A 23,031-nucleotide genomic window follows, 5' to 3' on the forward strand; every position below is an offset into this window, starting at 1 on the left:
TCAATAAATGGACTGAATGCTTCAATCAAAAGACATAGGATAGGGCTTTCCTGGTGGCGTAGTGGTTGAGACTCCGCCTGCCGATGCAGGGGATGCGGGTTCGTGCCCCGGTCCGGGAGGATCCTATGTGCAGTGGAGCAGCTGGGCCCGTGGGCCATGGCCGCTGGGCCTGCGCGTCCAGAGCCTGTACTCCTCAACGGGAGAGGCCACAGCAGTGAGAGGCCCGTGTACCACACACACACAAAAAAGACATAGGATAATTGAATGGATTAAAAAAAAATAAGACCCATCTGTACGTCGCATACAAGAGACTCACCTCAGATCTAAAGACACACATAGACTGAAAGTGAAAGGATGGAAAAATATATTCCATGCACATGGAAAAGAAAAGAAAGCTGAGTAGCAACATGCAGATCACACAAAATAGACCTTAAAACAAGGACTGTAACAAAAGACAAAGAAGGACATTACATAATGATAAAGGGGTCAATCCAACAAAAGGATATAACAATTGTAAACATTTATGCACCCAACATAGGAGCACCCAACTGTGCAAAGCAAATAGTAACAGAAATAGGGGACTGCAACACAATAATGGTAGGGAATTTTTTTTCAATATTTAAAACTTCGTATATATTGGTTCCTTTTTTAAAATATTTATTTATGTATTTATTTTGGTTGCTCTGGCTCTTAGTTGCAACATGTGAGCTCTTTGGTTGCAGGAGACAGTCTCCTTAGTTATGGCATCTGAACTCAGTTGCGGCATGCATGTGGGATCTAGTTCCCTGACCAGGGATCAAACCCAGGCCCCCTGCATTGGGAGGCAGAGTCCTATCCACTGCACCACCAGGTAAGTCCCAATAGTAGGGGATTTTAATACCGCATTTACATCAATGGATAGATTACCCAGACAGAAAATCAATATGGAAACACTGGCTTTAAACAACACATTAGAGTTGGATAGATTTAATAGATATATACAGAACTCTCCACCTAAAAACAGCAGAATACACATTCTTCTCAAGTGCACATGGAACATGCTCTAGGACAGATTACATGTTAGACTACAAAACTAGTCTCAATAAATTTAAAAAGACTGAAATCATATCAAGCATCTTTTCCAACCACAATGGTATTAACCAGAAATCAACTACAAGAAGAAAACTGGAAAAAACACAGACACGTGGAGACTAAGCAACATGCTACTAATCAATCAATGTATTGTTATTGGGTTGATGAAGATATCAAAGAGTAAATTTTAAAATACCTTGAGACTAATGAAAATGGAAACACAACTGTCCAAAATCTGTGGGAGGCAGCAAAAGTAGCTCTAAGAAGGAAATTCATAACAATAGAGGCCTACCTCAAGAAATAAGAAAATTCTAAAATAAACAATTACATATGCATTTAAAGGAATATGAAAAAGAACAAACAAAGCTTCAGGTCTGGTTGCACCTGAAAGACACTAAGCACAAAAGAGTTCCTCAGCCCTACATAGTATGAGATAGCTAGGTAAGACCTCTGCCCAATGTCTAGGAGGCCCGAAGTGAGACAGACTCACTTAACATCCTAAGAAGATGCCCTTTACATCCTAAGAGAGCCCTTTACATCCTAAGAAGGAATGAGAGAGCAGCCAAATGTTTTTCTTCCTTGGTAGTTTGAATGCTGTGAAGACTGGAGAGGTCTCACGGATGAGAGAGGGAATTAAGCCGAAGACAGTACTAGAATTACGTGACAGGAAACCAGATAAGGCCAACCAGGACCCAGCAGATGACAATGAGAGACTGCTATAACTGGGAATTGAACCACCTGGCAGAGGCCAAGCCAAGAGCTGGAGGCCGCTCACACCACCGTATTATGACTATGCTTAAGCCCTTTGAAGGTAAATGCTGTGCCAAGGAGGGGAGGGGAAGGGGGAAAAGAACGAAGGGAATTATGTTTACCTGACAATGGTGATTTTTCCTCTGTAATAGCGGCCCTGAAATAATGTGCTTATTTTCATTGTGGTTAAGTTAAACTACAGGTAAACAATGTGACATTTTCATTATACCTGATAATGTAGCTCAGAAATTTTATAAAAGGCATGATATAGAATTCTCTGTTCCTTGAGGATTTTACAGTAGTGGTTTATTAAACTCAGTCTTATACTTTTTTGGGGAGTGGCTGCTTTTCACCATGGCTATTGATACAATCAGGTTTCCAAATTCATTTTTGCATCCGTTTTGGACTATTATAGTTTCTCAGAAATATCTATTTCATTAAGATTGACAAATTTAATACCATCAAGGTACGTACCATTGGTACCATGATGGAGCATTTGTCATCTCCTTTGCTCAGTGGTAGAATCACTAATTGCTAATGGTATGCATTCAGTTTCCTAGTTTTTTTTCTCTATTAACTTTGATGAAAGTTCTAAATTTTTATTCATCTTTATAAAAGAAAGAACAGAAAACAAGTGTTGTATGTCACAGTTCAGAGTACAACTTCTAGAGTCAGAGATTTACTGTATTTGTATCCTGACTCAGCCCTTTACCATAAGACTTGGAGTAAGTTACTTGATCTCTATATGCATTGTTCTTGCCTGTAAACTAGAGGTTAATAGTTGTACCAAACTTATAGGGATATTGTGTAGATCATATCAATTAAGACATGTACAATGCCTAAAACAGTGCCTGATGTTGCTGCTCAGGAAATAGTAGCTACTGTGGTAGTTATATGTAACTGGTATGCAGCATCCATTCCAGCCTGTTCCAAACGTTGCATTCTACACTGTAGCATCTGAAAACCACATTTTCTAGATCTATTTGAGTCAGGGTTCTGGGTAAAAATTAGGTCCCATCTAATCTAGCTGCAGCTGCAGCCTGTCCCAATCATAGAGACATTGAGTTTTTCTTCAAGAACAAAGCCCAGTGGTGAAGAGCAAAGAAGAAACAGCAATGGTAGCAGGGGTAGCTTATGAACCGAGATTCCTGATTCCTGTATAAAGTCTGCTATTGTCTTTGAATTCAATCACTGCAGTTGTAGCCTCCTAAACCTCCATCTTCTTGAGATGCAAAGTTGACACTGGCAGTGCAGTTCAGCAATCTTTTTTCATTAATCCCTGAATACCCAGACAAAAGACTGATTCTCCTGACGTACCAATTATGTTGTAAGTACCAAATTTACTGTATTAAATTTCTATTGAAAGTAGAATGGTTTCTGTTTCCTAAACCTAATTATTTCTAATAGTCTTACTATTTTCTAACTTACTAATTTCTGATTATCTTTATTCATTCCATTTCCCTATATAGTTGTCTATTGTTACTTTTATTTGTTCTTAGATATATTTCATTTTCTTCCTTCTTTCCTTTTTTTCTTTCTTTCCTTTCTTCCTTTCTTCACTCCTTCCCTCTTTCCTTATTATCTTTCTTCCTTCCTTTATTTCTTTTCTTGTTTAAGAGTAAATACATCAAACACTATGCATTTTTCTCTGAGAACAGCTTTGGGTTCAACCCATATTTTGATATGGGTAGTGTTGTTGTTACTATCTAACTAGTATATAATTGCAAGTTTCATTTCCTCTTTTAACCCATGATTCTTTACAAAATATTATTTACATGTGTATTATAGTATTTTAGGTAAAAGCTATTTGAATAAAAGAAGAAATTGGCAGAAATATAAATGAGAAGATTTAATTTAGAGTAGAGAAAAAAGAATTTAAAATATACAAAATATTAGAAGATTGATTTGTACCCTACAAACATATATTGTCATTTTTCAGTGCTGAAGAACATCTATAAAATTGGACTGTACATTAAGTGAAAAAAAATTTATAAAAATTTCTGAAAGACAGAGGACCGTATTCTCTGATCATAGTGCAATAAATCTAGACAAATAAAAAGTAACAAAAAAAGAAAGAAAGAGGAACTATTAAATCCTTGTAAATATCATCTAATTCTTTTTTTCTTATTTATTTAACTTCATTTGTTCTATTTTCTTTCTCAATTTCTATTTCTTCCTCAAATTTCTTCCTCAAATCTATTTTCTTCTTTATGCCTATATGGTATTTTCTTTTCTTCATACCAAATCTAATTGTTATTATATTGCTATACTTTTTCATTTTGCATTATGTGATTTCTTGAGATTGTATATTCAGTCAAGTTTTATTCTTTTCTTTACTGTATTTTTCTTTTCTTTTCTTTTTTTTACCTCCTTAAGTAGGTTTATTATTAGGTATGTTCTTCTTTTTGTTGCAATGGTGAATGAGATTTCTTCCTTAATTTCTCTTTCTGATCTTTCATTGTTAGTGTATAGGAATGCAAGAGATTTCTGTACATTAATTTTGTAGCCTGCAACTTTACCAGATTCATTGATTAGCTCTAGTAGTTTTCTGGTGGCATCTTTAGGAGCCTCTATGTATAGGATCATGTCATCTGCAAACAGTGGCAGTTTTACTTCTTTTCCAATTTGTATTCTTTTTATTTCTTTTTCTTCTCTGATTGCCATGGCTAGGACTTCCAAAACTATGTTGAATAACAGTGGTGAGAATGGACATCCTTGTCTTGTTCCTGATCTTAGAGGAAATGCTTTCAGTTTTTCGCCATTGAGAATGATGTTTGCTATGGGTTTGTCATATATGGCCTTTGTTATGTTGAGGTAGGTTCCCTCTATGCCCACTTTCTGGAGAGTTTTTTGTTTGTTTTTTTTTTCTCGGTACATGGGCTTCTCACTGTTGTGGCCTCTCCCATTGTGGAGCACGGACTCTGGACGCGCAGGCTCAGTGGTCATGGCTCACGGGCCCAGCTGCTCCGCAGCATGTGGGATCTTCCCAGACCGGGGCACGAACCCGTGTCCCCTGCATCAGCAGGCAGACTCTCAACCACTGCGCCACCAGGGAAGACCTTCTGTAGAGTTTTTATCATAAATGGGTGTTGAATTTTGTCAAAAGCTTTTTCTGCCTCTATTGGGATGATCATATGGTTTTTATTCTTCAATTTGTTAATATGGTATATCACATTGATTTATTTGCATATATTGAAGAATCCTTGCATCCCTGGGATAAATCCCACTTGATCATGGTGTATGATCCTTTTAATGTGTTGTCGGATTCTGTTTGCTAGTATTTTGTTGAGGATTTTTGCATCTATATTCATCAGGGATATTGGTCTGTAATTTTCTTTTTTTGTAGTATCTTTGTCTGGTTTTGGTATCAGGGTGATGGTGGCCTCGTAGAATGAGTTTGGGAGTGTTCCTTCCTCTGAAATTTTTTGGAAGAGTTTGAGAAGGGTGGGTGTTAGCTCTGCTCTAAATGTTTGATAGAATTCGTCTGTGAAGCCATCTGGTCCTGGGCTTTTGTTTGTTGGAAGATTTTTAATCACAGTTTCAATTTCATTACTTGTGACTGGTCTGTTCATATATTCTATTTCTTCCTGGTTCAGTCTTGGAAGGTTATACCTTTCTGAGAATTTGCCAGTTTCTTCCAGGTTGCCCATTTTATTGGCATAGTGTCACTTTTTAGTAGTCTCTTATGATGCTTTGTATTTCTGCAGTGTCCATTGTAACGTCTCCTTTTTCATTTCTAATTTTACTGATTTGTGTTCTCTCCGTCTTTTTCTTGATGAGTCTGGCTAAAGGTTTATCAATTTTGTTTATCTTCTCAAAGAACCAGCTTTTAGTTTTATTGATCTTTGCTATTGTTTTCTTTGCTTCTATTTCATTCATTTCTGCTCTGAACTTTATGATTTCTTTCCTTCTACTAACTTTGGGTTTTGTTTGTTCATCTTTCTCTAGTTCTTTTAGGTGTAAGGTTAGATTGTTTATTTGAGATTTTTCTTGTTTCTTGAGGTAGGATTGTATTGCTATAAACTTCCCTCTTAGAACTGCTTTTGCTGCATCCCATAGGTTTCAGAGATTTTTTGGTATTTTTTTTAAAAAAAATTTGCTTATTTATTTATTCTTTTCTTTTGACTGCGTTGGGTCTTCATTGCTGCGTGGTCCTTCTCTAGTTGCAGCAAGCAGGGGCTACTCTTTGCTGTGGTGCACAGGCTTCTCATTACGGTGGCGTCTCTTGTTTCGGAGCACAGGCTCTAGGCGTGCAGGCTTCAGTAGTTGTGGCACATGGGCTCAGTAGTTGTGGCACATGGGCTTAGCTGCTCCGCAGCATGTGGAATCTTCACAGACCAGGGCTCGAACCCGTGTCCCCTGCATTGGCAGGCAGATTCTTAACCACTGCACCACCAGGGAAGTCCCTCCCATAGGTTTTGGATCATCATGTTTTTGTCGTCATTTGTCTCTAGGTATTTTTTGATGTCTTCTTTGATTTCTTCAGTGATCTTTTGGTTGTTTAGTAACGTATTGTTTAGCCTCCATGTGTTTGTGTTTTTTATGGGTTTTTTTCCCCGTAATTTATTTGTAATCTCATAGCATTGTGGTCAGAAAAGATGCTTGATATGATTTCAAATTTCTTAAATTTACTGACGCTTGATTTGTGACCCAAGATGTGATCTATCCTGGAGAATGTTCTGTGTGCACTTGAGAAGAAAGTGTAATCTGCGGTTTTTGGATGGAATGTCCTATAAATATCAATTAAATCTATCTGGTCTATTTTGTCATTTAAAGCTTGTGTTTCCTTATTAATTTTCTGTCTGGATGATCTGTCCATTGGTGTAAGTGAGGTGTTAAAGTCCCCCACTATTAGTGTGTTACTGTCGATTTCCTCTTTTATAAGCTGTTAGCAGTTGTCTTATGTATTGAGGTGCTCCTATGTTGTGTGCATATATATTTATAGTTGTTATATCTCCTTCTTGGATTGATCCCTTGATCATTATGTAGTGTCCTTCCTTGTCTCTTGTAACATTCTTTATTTTAAAGTCTATTTTATCTGATATGAGTATTGCTACTCCAGCTTTCTTTTGATTTCCATTTGCATGGAATATCTTTTTCCATCCCCTCATTTTCAGTCTGTATGTGTCCCTAGGTCTGAAGTGGGTATCTTGTAGACAGCATATATAGGTCTTGTTTTTGTATCTATTCAGCAAGACTGTGTCTTTTGGTTGAAGCATTTAATCCATTCACATTTAAGGTAATTATCGATATGTATGTTCCTATGACCATTTTCTTAATTTTTTGGGGTTTGTTTTTGTAGGTCCTTTTCTTCTCTTGTTTTTCCCACTTAGAGAAGTTCCATTAGCATTTGTTGTAAAACTGGTTTGGTGGTGCTGAATTCTCTTAGCTTTTGCTTGTCTGTTAAGCTTTTTATTTCTCTGTCATATCTGAATGAGATCCTTGCCAGGTAGAGTAATCTTGGTTGTAGTTTCTTCCCTTTTATCACTTTAAATATATCGTGTCACTCCCTTCTGGCTTGTAGAGCTTCTGCTGAGAAATCGGCTGTTAACCTTATGGGAGTTCCCTTGTTTGTTATTTGTCATTTTTCCCTTGTTGCTTTTAATAATTTTTCTTTGTCTTTAGTTTTTGTCAATTTGATTACTATGTGTCTTGGTGTGTTTCTCCTTGGGTTTATCCTGCCTGGGACTCTGTGCTTCCTAGACTTGTGTGGCTATTTCTTTTCCCATGTTAGGGAAGTTTTCAACTATATTCTCTTCAAATATTTTCTTGGGTCCTTTGTCTCTTTGCCTTCTGGGACCCTTATAATGCAAATGTTGGTGTGTTTAGTGTTGTCCCAGAGGTCTCTTAGGCTGTCTTCATTTCTTTTCGTTCTTTTCTCTTTATTCTGTTCCCCAGCAGTGAATTCCACCATTCTGTCTTCCAGGTCACTTATCCGTTCTTCTGCCTCGGTTATTCTGCTATTGATTCCTTCTAGTGTAGTTTTCATTTCAGTTATTGTATTGTTTTCATCTATGTTTGTTTATTCTTTAATTCTTCTAAGTCTTTGTTAACCATTTCTTGCATCTTCTTGATCTTTGCCTCCATCTTTTTTCCAAGGTCTTGGATCATCTTCACTATCATTATTCTGAATTCTTTTTCTGGAAGGTTGCCTATTTCCACTTCATTTCATTGTTTTTCTGGGGTTTTATCTTGTTCCTTCATCTGGTACATAGCCCTCTGCCTTTTCATTTTTTCTATCTTTCTGTGAATGTGGTTTTCATTCCACAGGCTGCAGGATTATAGTTCTTCTTGCTTCTGCTGTCTGCCCTCTGGTCTGTATTTGTCTAATGTAGTTTTTACCTATTTAGTTTATTTTCTGAGATATTCCATCTCAATATTTCCTCCTCTCATGCATTAAATTATTATTTTGAACTATTGATTCTCCAAGTTCTACAGAGTGTTGTACTAGTTATCTATTGCTGCATAACAATATTACCAAAAACTTAGTGGCTTAAAGCATCACATACTTGTTATCTCACAGTTTCTGTGCATCAGGTGTCTGAGCACAGCTTAGTTGGGTCCTGTGCTTGAAAGTCTCACAAGGCTGCAATCATTTTGTCAGTTGGGGCTGCTGTCTCATCTGAGGCTTGACTGGAGATGGATCTGCTTTCCAACTCAATTTGGTTGTTTACAGAATTTAGTTCCTTGCAGGCTGCCAGACTGAGAGTCCCATTTTCTTGCTGTTGTAACCTTACCTCCTTGCTTGTGGCTCTCTCCATATGGCATGGAGCTCACAGCATGATAGCTTACTTCTTCAAAGCCAGCAAGACAGAGTCTCCTAACAGGTTGGATTACAATGTGATGTAATGTAATCACATATAATAATCATATACATCCTATCCATTTACTGAATTCAATTGGTTAGAAGCATCATAGGTCCTACCTTCACTCAGTGAGAGGAACTAACACAAGGGTATAAACACCAAGAGGCAGAAATCATGAAGGCCACCCTAGAGTCTGTCTACCACACTCATGCTGTATGTAATTTCTTGGAGACTGTATTCGTTTCCTGGGGCTTCCATAACAAAGTCACATACTGGATGGCTTGAAAAAACAGGAATTTATTGATTCATAGTTCAGAGGCTAAAAAGCTGAAAACAAGGTGGCAGCAGGGCTATGCTCTTTCTGAAGGATCTAGAAAAGGATCCTTCCTAGCCTCCTCCTACCTTCTGGTGGCTCCCTGAAATTCTTGGTATTCTTTGGCTTGTAGATAATCACTCCAGTCTCTGCCTCCACTAATACATGACCTTCTTTCCTATCTGTGTCTCTGCTTGTCCTCTTCCCTTATTATAAGGATATCAGCCATTTGATTTAGGGCCCACTCTAATCCAGCATGACCTTGTCTTAACTAATTACATCTGCAGAGACTTATTCCCTAATAAGATCACATTCTGAAGTTCTGTGTAGACATGAATTTGGGGGTGACAATCTTCAGCCCACTACAGAGACTATGAGGAAATGCATATTTTAACTTTCAGTCTATTTATTACGTAATTTATCTTGCACTGTATTCTCTCTCTCTCATAGTTCATTTATCTTCTCTTTCTCTTTTTGTTTCTTTTTTTTTTTTCCAGTTGCCATCCTGATTTTTTTTTTTTTTTTGTAGTGGCAAAAATTGCAGACTCACTTACCTTCTCCATTGCCTGTCTGTACCACAGAAACTGTAATAGTTGTGTGTTTTCCCTGCCTTCCTTAGAGCTAGTGGCTGCCATGACACAGAGTACTCATCAATGAGTTATTGGCAAAAATCTGTTTAGGGGTGGGGAGTGATATGAAATTTCTGGCTCCTTTCTTCCTTTCCTCATTCTGCTTTAGCTCTAGCAATCGCCAACAGGCTGGAGGCTGTAAAGATGGCATGCCAGCCTGGTGTCTTCTCTAGTTCCATTTCCCCATCAAACTAGACATTCCACTTTTCCCGAGGCTCCTCCAGGCCCAGATCTTGCTATTCAGATCACAGTTTTTCAGGATTGTTCCTCTTTCTTGGTGAGAAATCTGTGTCCTGCTCAAGGCTAGAGAAGGCATGCTTTGATTCTCAGCACTCAGCCTCTTCCCGCATTTCACTTCATTGCTTGGTAAACCTGCTTCCTGTTTTGTAATTTAGGGTTGTATCATTCCTTATTTCATTGAAAATGAGAGATTTTTTTTTTCCCCTTCTGCATTTTTTTTAATTTATTTTTTAACAATTAGTAGGTATCAAGGAGGGGTATGAAATAAAAATATCTTTATTTTTCCATCTTAACTACAAGTTTCTACTAAACTATCTTTAAGAATTTTAACATAATTATTTAACCTTACTTAATATTCAAAGTTCAGAGTAAAATGATATATTTCTAATTCTATTTGATACAGTGAATTTTGTAAATTTTTCTCTTTTCCTTATCAGTTTTGCTAATACAATATGGAATTTAGATCCAAAGTGTTACTATATGAATATTTTATATCTCCTTTTTAAGAATTATTTATGATATTTGCATTCAGTTTGTAAGCAGATTTGCAACCCTTTTTTCCAGATATCACTCTTTTACCTAGTTTCATTGGTTTCAGACAGTCATTTCAAACCCTCATTCTCATTGGCTCTCATATTTCAGTTGTTGGAGAAATATTTAAGGTATTCATTCTTAAAAATCATATAAAGATGTCTGATAGGACTTGCATATCTGAGAACATCTTTCTGTTGCCTTTGTACATTATTAATTACATGGATAACTGTAAAATTATTTGGGTAAAACTTCTCCAGTCCTAGATTAGTCAGTATAGGCTAGGATTTATTATGTTAACAAATGACCCCCAAATTTCAGTGACTGTAATCTTCAGGTTTTATTTTCAGTCATGCGACTATGGCGTCACCTTCATGCCAGCACCTGAGCTGATGAAGCATCTAGAATATTGTTGATTGTCCTGGTATAGGGCAAAAAGAGCATGGCAAAGTGTGTTCTGGCTCTTAAGTATCTGCTGGGAAGTGACACAGTCATTATGCTTGCATTTTACTAGCCAGAGCAAGTCTCATGGTCAAATCTGCTGTCATTAAGGCAGGAAAGTACAACTGTCCACCAGGGATCAACAGCAAAAGAGTAAACAATAATGCAATTTACTACACCCTCCATATGTCACAGAGATTGCCCCACTATGCTGGCATTTTCATTCATTCAAAAAAAAAAAGGTCAAATGAAGACTACTGGGCTTCCCTGGTGGTGCAGTGATTGAGAGTCCGCCTGCCAAAGCAGGGGACACGGGTTCGTGCCCCGGTCCGGGAAGATCCTGCATGCCGCGGAGCAGCTGGGCCCGTGAGCCATGGCCGCTGAGCCTGCGCGTCCGGAGCCTGTGCTCCGCAATGGGAGAGGCCACAACAGTGAGAGGCCCGTGTACCGCAAAAAACAAAACAAACAAACAAATGAAGACTACTACAACTGAAATATAGGAAATAGGAATAGAAACAGGTTTAGGGGAAGATAATAATTTCAGTTTTAGAGATTGAATACAAAGTATCTAACAAGTAATTGGATATGAGACTAAAAGTATGGGGAATGGTCTAGGTTGGGGATATCAAGTTATGTAATCAGTGTATAGAAATGAATTCAGAAGAATTACTGACAGGACAAGTGGAATGACAGTGTCAACTTGGAAAGCAATAACTGTAAGGATCAGGCAGAAGAAATAGATTTGGTAAAGGAAACAGAAAGAATGGGTAGAGAATTTGAGAGGAATCCAGAAGCAGTGTCACATAAACTAAAGAAACTATCAGGGAGAGAAAGTATTGGGTTGGTCAAAGGGTTCATTTGATTTTTTTTCCATAAGATGGCTCTAATAGCATCTAGTTGTCTTTAACTTCACTTGAGACAATTTTGTTAGATTGTACGTGACAGCTGCCATAACAGGTGGCATTTAAAAAGAGACTTATCAAAATTCGTGAATTTTTGTGTAGCCATTTTAATATTGAAGATGGAAGAAAAAAGCAACATTTTCGGCATATTATGCTTTATTTCAAGAAAGGTAAAAACGCAACTGAAACGCGAAAAAAGATTTGTACAGTGTATGGAGAAGGTGCTGTGACTGATCGAATGTGTCAAAAGTGGTTTGCAAAATTTCGTGTTGGAGATTTCTCACTGGACAATGCTCCACAGTCGGGTACACCAGTTGAAGCTGATAGCGATCAAATCGAGACATTAATTGAGAACAATCAACGTTATACCACTCGGGAGACAGCCAACATACTCAAAATAGCCAAATCAAGCATTGAAAATCATTTGCACCAGCTTGGTTATGTTAATCGATTTGATGTTTGGGTTCCACATAGTTAAGCAAGAAAAACCTTCTTGACCATATTTCCTCATGTGATTCTATACTTAAACATAATGAAAACATTCTGTTTTTATAACAAATTGTGATGGGTGATGAAAAGTGGATACTGTACATTTATGTGGAATGGAAGAGATTGTGGGGCAAGTGAAATGAACCACCAACCACACCAAAGGCCGGTCTTCATCCAAAGAAGCTGATGTCATGTATATGGTGGGATTGGAAGGGAGTCCTCTATTATGAGCTCCTTCCAGAAAACCAAATGATTAATTCCAACAGGTACTGCTCCCAGTTAGCCCAACTGAAAGCAGCACTTGACAAAAAGCATCCAGAATTAGTCAACAGAAAATGCATAATCTTCCATCAGGTTAACGCAAGACCACATGTTTCTTTGATGACCAGATAAAAACTGTTACAGCTTGGCTGGGAAGTTCTCATTCAACCACCATATTCACCAGATATTGCACCTTCGGATTTCCATTTATTTAGGTCTTTACAAAATTCTCTTAATGGAAAAAATTTCAATTCCCTGGAAGACTGTAAAAGGCACCTGGAACAGTTCTTTGCTCAAAAGATAAAAAGTTTTGGGAAGATGGAATTATGAAGTTGCCTGAAAAATGGTAGAAGGTAGTGGAACAAAATGGTGAATACGTTGTTCAATAAAGCTCTTGGTAAAAATGAAAAATGTGTCTTTTATTTTTACTTAAAAATCGAAGGCACTTTTTGGCCAAACCAATATCAGCATTTCCAAAATAAGGATAGAGAACCTATAGTTTAAAATGGAAATCATTTGATGTTGCACTAGGAGATCATTAGTGATTTTGGTGAGAGTAGTTTCAACAGAGTGTTAAAGTCAGGCAATTGATGACTATTAGGGATTTGAGTGGAGAAATTGAGTATAAATAGGCCACCGCTTTGCAAAATTTGGAGGGAAAAGAAAAGAGGTTGGGAGATATTCCCCCACATTTGAACAATGAAGAGACTTGGAATTAAAGGACCAAGGATTGTGTGTGTGTGTGTGTGTGTGTGTGTATTCAATCTTATTTTATAAACTGATGGATATGCAAGATGAAATTGAATGGAATTTAAAACCAAAATCAATCAACATAACTATGTTTAAATAGTGTAAAATCCAGGTACCTATAGTCGTTCTTTAATGTCATGGTACATGATTAGTCTGCGTCCTCCAGACCAATACAAACAAAACCAGTTGGAGATATATATATAATATATATATTATATATAATATAATATATATAATAATATAATATATAATATATATTATATATTATATATATTATATATAATATAATATATATAATAATATATATAATATAATATATATAATATTATATATATAGATAAAATGAAGAGATCCAATATAAGGGATTGATTCACACAGTTATGGAGGCTCAGAAGTCCCAAGAGCTTTAGTCAGCAAGCTGGAGATCCAGGAGAGTCAATGGTATAAGTTCCAGTCCAAAGGAGGAGAAGACCAATGTCCCAGTTTGAAGACAGTCACACAGAGAGCAAATTCTCCCTTACTCTGCCTTTTTATTTTATTAAGGTCTTCTACAGATTGGATGAGGCCCACCTACATTGGTGAGGGCAATCTGCTTTACTCAGTCTACCAATTCAGATGTTAACCTCATCCAGAAACACTCTCACAGACACATCAAACATGTTTACCCAAATATCTGGGCACCTCATGGTTCAGTCAAGTTGATACATAAAATTAGCCATCAGTATATTATTAAATTAAATTTGGTTTATTTAAAGAAAAACTAGTATTTGTTATTGCATCGATTGATGCCATATAACCTCAACTGATTTTATATAACCTCAATTTAAATTCAGAATGATTTAATTTCTTGACAAGGTAAGAAAATAGAAATCTATTTATTAGTGATTGGTTCTATCTGAAAACCCAAGCTACTGAGAAAATTTTAAAAATAAAACAAAGAAGCTGTAGGTTGTGTTTTGGTTGATTTGTTTGTTGTTGTGTCCCTCTATTCCCATCCCACTTGCTGGAAATTTCAAAAGTACAGTAAAAAAGGAACTTGATTTTTAAAGGCACATAATGATAGCAGAAGTGTCAGGAGATAAGAAAGAACAAAAGAGGAAGCACAAAACATTTCAATGATGGAGAAGATCTAGAAAATAGTAGGTCCATGTTTAACTTTATTTGTAGTTCCTCCCCCAATATAATAATGTCTTGAAGATAGTACACCCCCAAATTAGCAAGCATTCTGATTAAGATAACTAGACTCAGTAGGCAAATCTTAAAGAAAACAAATATGTTTTCTAGTCTTATTGTGACATATAGGAAAGAAGCAGGAGAAAATAATAAACTAAATTAGTGTTTCAATAAAAGAAAATAGTGTACATTTGGAATCATCAATAATCCAGCTTATTTTATTCATCCTTTTTATTAGTATACTTTATTGAGTTATGATAGTTCTTAATTGCTTGATTCAAAACTTTTCTATATGAATTGGAAAATTTTTGTAATGAAAAATGTTGATAAGTTTGGAACAATAAAGAGCCAAAACAGACACAGTCATTGTCCTCATTGAATTTACAGACATAAGTCACTTAATAACATATAAAACTACAAAGCTGCATCTATGATGAGTGGTATGAAGGAAGCTGAGTGGTTCTATGAAAATGTTTAATGGTGGAATTTTGTGACTTAGGTAGTTCAGTGAAGGCTTATTTAAGGTAGTAAAGAGCAGAGTGACAGGGAATAGCTGTGGCAGAGGGAGCATGCCAAGACATAGGAACTGAAAGCAGGCCAGGGTGACAGCAGCAGAGAAATTGCAAGAAATCATGGTGTGAGCTGATGCTAGAGAGGTGGTTGGTGAACCAACCATGCCAGGTCCTGAGAGGCACTGAAATTTTTAAGTGGGAACAATGGATTGGAAGGGATCCAAGTGAATGTGGGTAGATCAGATAAGAGGTTATTGCAGTTGTGATAGTGAGCCTAGGATAGTGCCAGAGAAAATAGAAAGAAGGTTAATGTTTAAGAGATACTTAGGGAGTAAAATTGTATCTGGCAGTAGACTTGATGCAAGAAACGAGAGAAATTGAAGTGTTAAGGATGTGTTAGCCTTTTGAGGTTTCGGAGTAAAGCAATAGAACAAAAACACCATGCGGGGAGAAAGTTTTAAAATAAAGTTCTTGCACAAGTCAGAGGATTAGTTATAGCAGTTGATGACAAGAACAAATGCTTATTATATTTCAGTTTATATGAATTGTTGATAATGATTTGTGTGTCTCACTAGCGTAGAATGAGGTATTTCTGTACCATCCTGTATATGCTCTGCTATAGTTCTTAAGACATTATAATTTCAGGTTTACCTCTGTCTCCTTCACTAGATGGTGAACTAAATGAGGGCATATACTAGATCTTATTTATATCTCCTGCAGGCAATCAAGTTTATGGCCTAGCAGTCCCTCACATATTTGCAAAGTGAAATACTTAGGTCAAGAATCAAACTTTAAATTTTTCTATTTTCCAAATTATTTTTAGAGTGATTATACATTTAGAAACAAAAATCTTTATATAAAATTTATCAAATTCAAAATTACAGGTTAATAACTTCATGTACTCATTTGCATTTTATCCATAAAACTAAATGTGGTTTTAGCCAAATGGCCACATTTACTGATATGATCAGATTTAACTGTTGGCTGGATTTTGAATAATACTAACAATCACAAGCTAGTACAGAATATAATCTGAAATTTCCGTATAGGAGGCTGATTAATTTTACATCACCAGCATAGTACTTTTTAGCATGATTCAAAGACGTGTGGAGGGACTTCCCTGGTGGTGCAGTGGTTAAGAATCTGCCTGCCAGGGCAGGGGACATGGGTTTGATCCCTGGTCCGGGAAGATCCCACATGCCGCGGAGCAACTAAGCCCACACGCCACAACTACTGAAGCCCAGGAGCCCTAGAGCCCACGCTCCGCAACTACTGAAACCCGCACGTTCTAGGGCCCACGTGCCGCAACTACTGAGCCCACCTGCTGTAACTACTGAAGCCTGTGAGCCTGGAACCCATGCTCCTCAAAGAGAAGCCCGCACACTGCAAGGAAGGGTAGCCCCTTCCCACTGCAACTAGAGAAATCCCGCATGCAGCAACAAAGACCCAATGCAGCCAAAAAAAAAAAAAATTAAGAAAAAAGAAAAGACGTAGAATAAATTAATATCTATTGCTTGAACTCCTTTATTTTCTCAAAGATGAGTCAAAGACCAACTACTTTTTTCATTCTGGTCAGCAGATGGCACTGTTTTACTTTATTTAGGTAATAGAGGTGTTTTTGTTGTTTTCTTTCTCTCTCCTGAGTCCTTTAGACTCTTAGAATTTAGACTCAACCTATTAAATTACACAGTATTTTTGAGAGTCAACTTTACACTTTTTGATCTAAAAATAAATATTATAGAATGGGGCTGGTCCAGATTAAAAAATAATTCACACTTTTTTTTTTTAGTCAACTTGAACTTTCTTAAATTCTTTTTATTTTTTAAAAATTGTTCTCATTTTTGTAAACAACAGGAAAACCCAGTTTATTTTACTTTGTTCCTTGGCTTTATTTCTGAGAAAGGTCAATGTTGAACAGTACTTCTGGAAATAAAGTTTAAATTATATTTAATGTGGCATAGTTAAAAGTTTCATTGGGCTTCAGTTTCTCACCTGTAGGATTAATCCTTTCAACTCTGAAGTTTTTGAACTTGAGAGTGAGTCGGGAGATCTTGGTTTTATTCAGAGTACCCCCAAATATACACTAAGTGACCTATAATAAGCCATTTGAATTTTTTGCCAAATTTTTAAAATGAGTTTAATAAATCTAGTCTGCAGACTACTATATTTAACTTGTAAAAACATTGTCAAGGTACTGTTTTAAAAGTCTGAACTCTCTATAAAGAAATATTGATATAAGGAATTGAAAGTTAAGAGAACCTTCAAACTTTAAGTAGAAATACAAATCATTAATAATGAATTGTTCAAAAATCCGTTTCTATTATAATCATGATCATTATGATGAGCAAAAGCAAAATTGTTAGTATTCAGTTTCCTCATGTGGTCATTTACTCTTCAAAATCTGAAGAAGCTTTACCTTGTATCACTTACTTAAGTAAAAATACAAAAACAATACACCAAGCTACAACCTAACCTCCCCCCACCCCCACCCCGACAAAACCCCCACAAAACAGTACCTCTTTTGAATGTATGTATAAGAAGAACAAAAAAAGTCTCTAATTAGAACTTTCTAAAAGCATTTCTCCCCAATTAGAGTGCAGTAATGACTCTAAATGGCACTGTCTGGAGGACAGCTCATCAGTTAATTATATGGAGTTCTCTAAATTGAGGAGTGAAGAATGATACTAAATTTCAACCAGTGCAGATAAATATGGCTTGTCATTATTCACTTGATATTTTAGACAGTCCATCTAAAGAGGAAGAGGTGGAGCAGAAATATTATTAACTGTCTTTTCTAAAAGAACAGAGATTATGAGAATAAAACTGAATATTTATCCAAGACTATATTCTTGTCTGGAGTATGTTTTTTATAGTCATTCAATTCCCATGATCCCCAGAGACTTTCATTTGCTTGCCCTGTTTATTTTCCATTTGGCTCTGTCAAGCAAGGGAAAACAATATGGCATTTCTATTGTTGTACCTAATAGCTTGGGAAAATGGACACATATTTCAAAAATAATAGTTATGTAATTTAAAAATACGTTGATTGAAGTTTCAATTCCTTTTAATCTTTGTGTTCCAGCATAATTTAGCATTCTGTATCCTGGTGATAAATATCTTAAAAATTCTATAACTTACTTATGTTTATCTGTGAGATAATTCTACCTGTTTAACTTTAAATTCTTAGTGTTAAATGTAAATGTAAAGAAAATAATTGTTTAAATAACAAATTGTCAATACATATTATTTATCCTAACAATTTTCCAAATTTGTTATTTTCTACTATTTTTTATTTTCTTCCACTTACATTTCAATATTCTTCATGAGCCAAAGTTATGCTTTGCTTATTCATGTTCATAGAATTCTCAATCATGTTAAAAACAAATATGGGTTTTGTTTATTGTCACAGATATTCTCTTGATCGTTATTCTCCACAGTCATTTTATTCATGAATTGTAATTTCGGGACCAGACTCTGCTTAGAAATAGCCCTTCGTGTTTGCTCCTCTATTCCCAGAGGAGTTTGTTGCACATGTCTCAATCCTTTTCCATCTGGCCTCTGCACAAAGGGTTTACCCGAGTTTAACACAATTCTTTGTTTTATAGAGGACCTTGAGTTTATCTGAGAGTGAATACGTATGAAACAATAACCATGTTGCTGGAGAACCTGATCTGACCTTTATTTTTATCCCCGAACCCTAAGATGACAGAGAAACTACACTTAGCCAGCAACAAAGACTAAAGAAGGTAAGGGCTGTAATGATGACAGATCTGAAGCAGAGCTGCAAAAAAGTGAATATGCAGGGTCTGATTTTTCTGGGTACTGTCCATTATTACAGTGCTTATGTTTACATGGCTTCAGTAAAAACAGAAAAAGCTTGCTACATTTTTATCACTTTTTTAATATTTTATCTTTTTGTCAATATTTAGTTTATTTTTACACATCTTTATTGGAGTATAATTGCTTTACAATGTTGTTACTTTCTGCTGTACAACAAAGTGAATCAGCTATATGCATACATATATCCCCAATACCCTCCCTATCACACCCCTGTCAATATTTATATCACTGAAGAAACTATGTGAGATTTTTAGTTTGTAAGACATTAACAAGAAAGGGCTGCATTTGCATACTGATCTATCCATGCACTTCATTGCAGTGTATTTTCTTCAAAAGAAAAACGTTTCTAATTAAAGTGTTAATGACTTTAAAAATGTAGAACTCTTCTTTCTTCGGTGTAAATAAAATCATAATAAGTTTCCTGAAACCTCATATTTAACTGAAAATCCTTTTAAAACCCATGCTGCCCACAGTGTTTAAGTCAACTCATTTTCTTACTCTGTGTTCATGTTATCCATTTTATTTTCTCTGAAAATATTCACTTTTATAAGGAAATACTTAAGAATCAAGAATTTTGTGGTAATTTTGTCTAGTAATAAACTGGAGAAACACAAAATCTAAATAAAGAATAAACACCTAAAGGCCAGAAAGAAAACACACATGTAGACACACACACACACACACACACACACAGCCTTACACCATGTAGGTGCTTTGTTTTTACTTTATTTTTTTAATTTTTTTGCGGCACGCGGGCCTCTCACCGCTGCGTCCCCCCCACCCCCGACGCAGACCCAGCCGCTCCGCGGCACGCGGGATCCCCCCAGACCGAGCCACGAACCCGCGCCCCCCGCATCGGAAGGCGGACCCCCAACCACTGCGCCACCAGGGAAGCCCAGGTGCTTTGTTTTTAATAATTTATTCTAAAATGTATTATACAAAGCCGTCTCAAAGACTTTATTTGGGTTTAAAAGAGTTTTAGATGTTGATACAGGTTGTTGATTTCAAATAGAAGAATTACTGGTATTGAAAGATGGCAACTGAAATCTGGAACCGAACTAGGTACAGGTTACTTTGTGAGGATCAAAGAAAAAGATTAGAACCCCACCTCCCTGCCTCCCACAGTATACCAATGTTTTTTATTAAAACATATTTTTAGGTTTGTTTTGACATATCCTTTTCAAACAGCTTGAAACACATATTTATAACAAAATTTTACATTTGAACTTAAAAAAATTACTCACTTTGAAGTAGAATATAAAACTACATTTTAAAACATTTCTCTCTATAATTGGCCTATGGAAGGGAATAACCTTTGAACACGTCTACTCATCTTATTCTTCAAGGGCAAGGTGCTTTTTTTTGATAGCCACTCTGACCCTTCCCAAAGTGCTCACATATAATATCCCCTGTATTTGTCAGCAATGCTGGATCTTGAAGTAATCTGTGAGTGAATCCTTACAAATGGGTCCAACTTGCCAAAGGCCAAGTGGCTGAAAAGAAGCAAACAGCAAGTCCAGCTTGCTTCATCTTTAGTAGAGGAAATTCACAAGCTTCTGTAGATTGCTGTGTTAGGAAAAACAAGTTTGTCATTAGAACGATGATATTACCACTTCCCCACTCTAAGCCTGCTTAAGGGAGTCCACTCACAATTGCTGGCTCAGCTTGCCTCCATTGCCAGAACTACAGTATGCCCCAAACTGTCCACTGGGTTGATTAGCAACAAACAACAGAGGGGCAAACTGATGATCACTAGCATCTCTAGCTTTACCAAAGCGTGCTAATTGGGTCTAAACACTTGTTTGTTAGGACTGCAAAGGTATAAGTAATGCCCTTTACAGGAAAGGGGAAAAAAAAAACCCTAAAATCTTAAGGTGACCAGCTCAAGGTCACTGAGGGAAGGCAACCGAGACTGGGCTCTTCAATGCCTCGGTCCTTTATTGGGCCGGAGCCAAACACGACACCATCCAGGAGTTTCAAAGCTGCGTAGTAGAACAGCTAGCGTGGGCAGTCCTTTTGTACTCCAGCTTGTGTAAAATTAACCCAGCCTCCCGTTCTTCCATCGCTGCCTGACAGCATCCAGCAAATGGGTGTAGGGTTAAGGAGAGCAGAACCCAGCTGTCCTTTCTTAGCTGAGTCTTTGGACTAATTGGGACAGAGGAGGGTGAGAACCGCGGGAGAGGGGCTGGGATTGGGAGAGGGAAACGGGAGCAGCTGAGAGCAGGACGGGGGAAAGGAAGGAAGCTGGGGTGTGTACCTCTTGGAAGGGAAGGGAGAGAGGGACAAGAGTGAAAAGGGGGGCCAAACTCAGGCTAAGAGAATCGGAGCCCGCTGCCTGCAAGAGCGGGCGAAGCCAGCTAGTAAGAGAAGGGTAAAAGCGGGAAGCAGAGGGAAGGGAAGTAAGGAAAGAGGAAGGAAAGACAGAAGGGTTAAGAGGAAGAGCGTCTGCAATTTCTGCGGCCGGCTCAGTAGGAGGGGCAGGAAGGGAAAGAGGAGGATCCAGAGTCAGTCAGTCAGGCAGCCAGCGGGAGGTGGAGAAAGCCGGAGGAGGAGGAGGAGGAGGAGGATTAAAGATGGCCACCAACAGCTGCGGGAAACGGCAACAGCCCCTCACTTTCCGGGATGGTCCCTGCGGGGCGGCCCGGCCTTGATGGAGAAGAGAAGCCCGAGAAGCGCCGAGGCTGAGGCGGCGGCGGCGGCGGGGACCCAGCGAGGAGGAGGACGCAGGGGAGCAGGGAGAGGGGCAGGAGAAGGCAGAGGCGGCGGCGTCGCTACCCTGGCCGCCTAGCGCCGCTGCACGCCTCGGCTGACCGGCTCCCGCACCCCACGGCCGCAGCATCGATCCCGGCCCGAAGCCTCGTCCCCCTCAGCGGGGCTCCCGGGCCCCACCGTGGACGCCGCGCCCGCCGCCCCCTCCCCGTCGCCAGCGCGCCTGCGGCGCGGAGCCCGGCCCGCCCCGGTCCCGCTCCGGGTCAGGCCAGCCTGCGCCCACCCGCCCTCCGGTGAGTAGTGCCCCCTGCCCGCCGCCTCCCACCCCCAGCCCTGCGCCCGGCGCGCCGCGGCCGCTTTGTTCGTAAGGGGCGGAGGCGCTGCCCACTCGCGGCCCTGCGCCTGCTGCCCCTGGGGACAGGCCGCGGCCCAGCTGCCGTCCTCCCCCGGGACAGCGCTGCCCCAGAGCCACCGCCGCCGTCTCCAGGGCTGGCGGCCTGGCCTATGTCCTCCACCGCGGCCTGGAGAGGGCGCCGTAGCGGACGGGTCGGGGTTGGGGTCAAGGGCTGCGGTCGGTGGGGAGCGATGCTGGGGTAGTTCGGGGGGTGGGGGAGGAGGGGGCTGGACGCTACCTCCTGTAAGCAGTGGGGGCGTAACTTGGCGATACAGGAACCGGGGTCCGGTCCGGGTCCCTCAGCCAGACCCCGCGGGGTCTCGGCTTCCGGAGCCCCCCGCCCCCGGGCGCCGTCGAGCGAGGCCTCCATCCCTCGGGCGCTGTCTCCGCTGACTGCGGGCCTCTCCTGGCTTATTCCCGAGCCCTGCTCTTCCCCCCACCCCCACGCCCTGTGCTGGAAACCTTCGTTTGTGGAAGCAACCAGAGATGCTCTCGCGGAGTGTGTTTGCCCTTTTTTTCTCTTGTACGGGGGATGTGGTGGCATCGCGAACATTCACGGTTACTGTGGGATTTAAACAGCAGATGTGACCTTTCCGACCAAAAGCCATTCGGCAGACCTGGCCAGTGTGTGATCCTCAGGTGCAGCGTTTCATTGATTTTTACCATTGAATTCCGAGATCTACGGTGTTAGGTTTTCCTTTCACTGAAATAATCAGATAAAACCGATTGAAAGGATGTTTACTATGTATGTGAACCCTTGCCTCGACTTCCAGTGCCTTAAAAATCGTTGTTTCCTGTGGGAAAATGGTGCTACTGCATGCGAAAAACTATTTTTTGTTCAGTGATGGGCATGAGTTGGTCAGTGCCAAGTGGTTATTGTAGTATGAAAACGAAACAATTAAAGAAAAACAAAACCTTTTGCTTTGAGATAGCAGCATATTTCCAGGTTGGAATTATTTGATAGCAGGTTTGGAACAGTTTCCACCATCAGACGGGGTAACAAATAAACAACATAAAACAACCAAAAATATGTTTGATTAAAAAAATAAATAAACTAGATGTGCTAGTAGTGCGTACGTCTAGGAAAATATAAATCTCGCTTGAAAAGAAAAATAAAACTTTAACATGGGACGCTAAGCATAGGAATCAGTTTTTTTTGATATTTAAAAATACATACTGCATTAGACTGACTTGGGAACCCTTCCTATGATATTTGAGCA

At 38.8% G+C, this 23,031-nt stretch overlaps 2 protein-coding genes across 7 annotated transcripts in view; one reads left to right on the plus strand and one right to left on the minus strand.

Moving 5' to 3' along the window:
• Positions 1-19,639: 19,639 nt before the first annotated feature.
• Positions 19,640-21,547, minus strand: LOC101279699 (ubiquitin carboxyl-terminal hydrolase 31-like). Its single transcript, XM_033416018.2, has one exon. It carries the CDS (start codon positions 21,545-21,547, stop codon positions 21,218-21,220), a length of 330 nt encoding a protein of 109 aa, XP_033271909.1. The 3' UTR covers positions 19,640-21,217.
• Positions 21,548-21,571: 24 nt separating this feature from the next.
• Positions 21,572-23,031, plus strand: part of WDFY3 (WD repeat and FYVE domain containing 3) — a 264,633-nt gene continuing 263,173 nt past the window's right edge. For 5 of the 6 annotated variants that reach the window (XM_033416011.2, XM_049709050.1, XM_049709049.1 and 2 more), the window contains exon 1: positions 21,578-21,710. The gene's annotated coding sequence lies outside the window, so the exon portion shown is untranslated. Of the gene's footprint in view, positions 21,711-23,031 lie in introns of all 6 variants that reach the window. The other variant, XM_049709048.1, reaches the window with a different exon arrangement.

The sequence above is a fragment of the Orcinus orca genome, chromosome 4 (assembly GCF_937001465.1).
Source record: "Orcinus orca chromosome 4, mOrcOrc1.1, whole genome shotgun sequence".
Classification (NCBI taxonomy): domain Eukaryota; kingdom Metazoa; phylum Chordata; class Mammalia; order Artiodactyla; family Delphinidae; genus Orcinus; species Orcinus orca.

Excerpts from the sequence above, each read along its gene's own strand:
- LOC101279699 (XM_033416018.2), bottom strand. The coding sequence starts at position 21,547 with ATGCTGCGGCCGTGGGGTGCGGGAGCCGGTCAGCCGAGGCGTGCAGCG.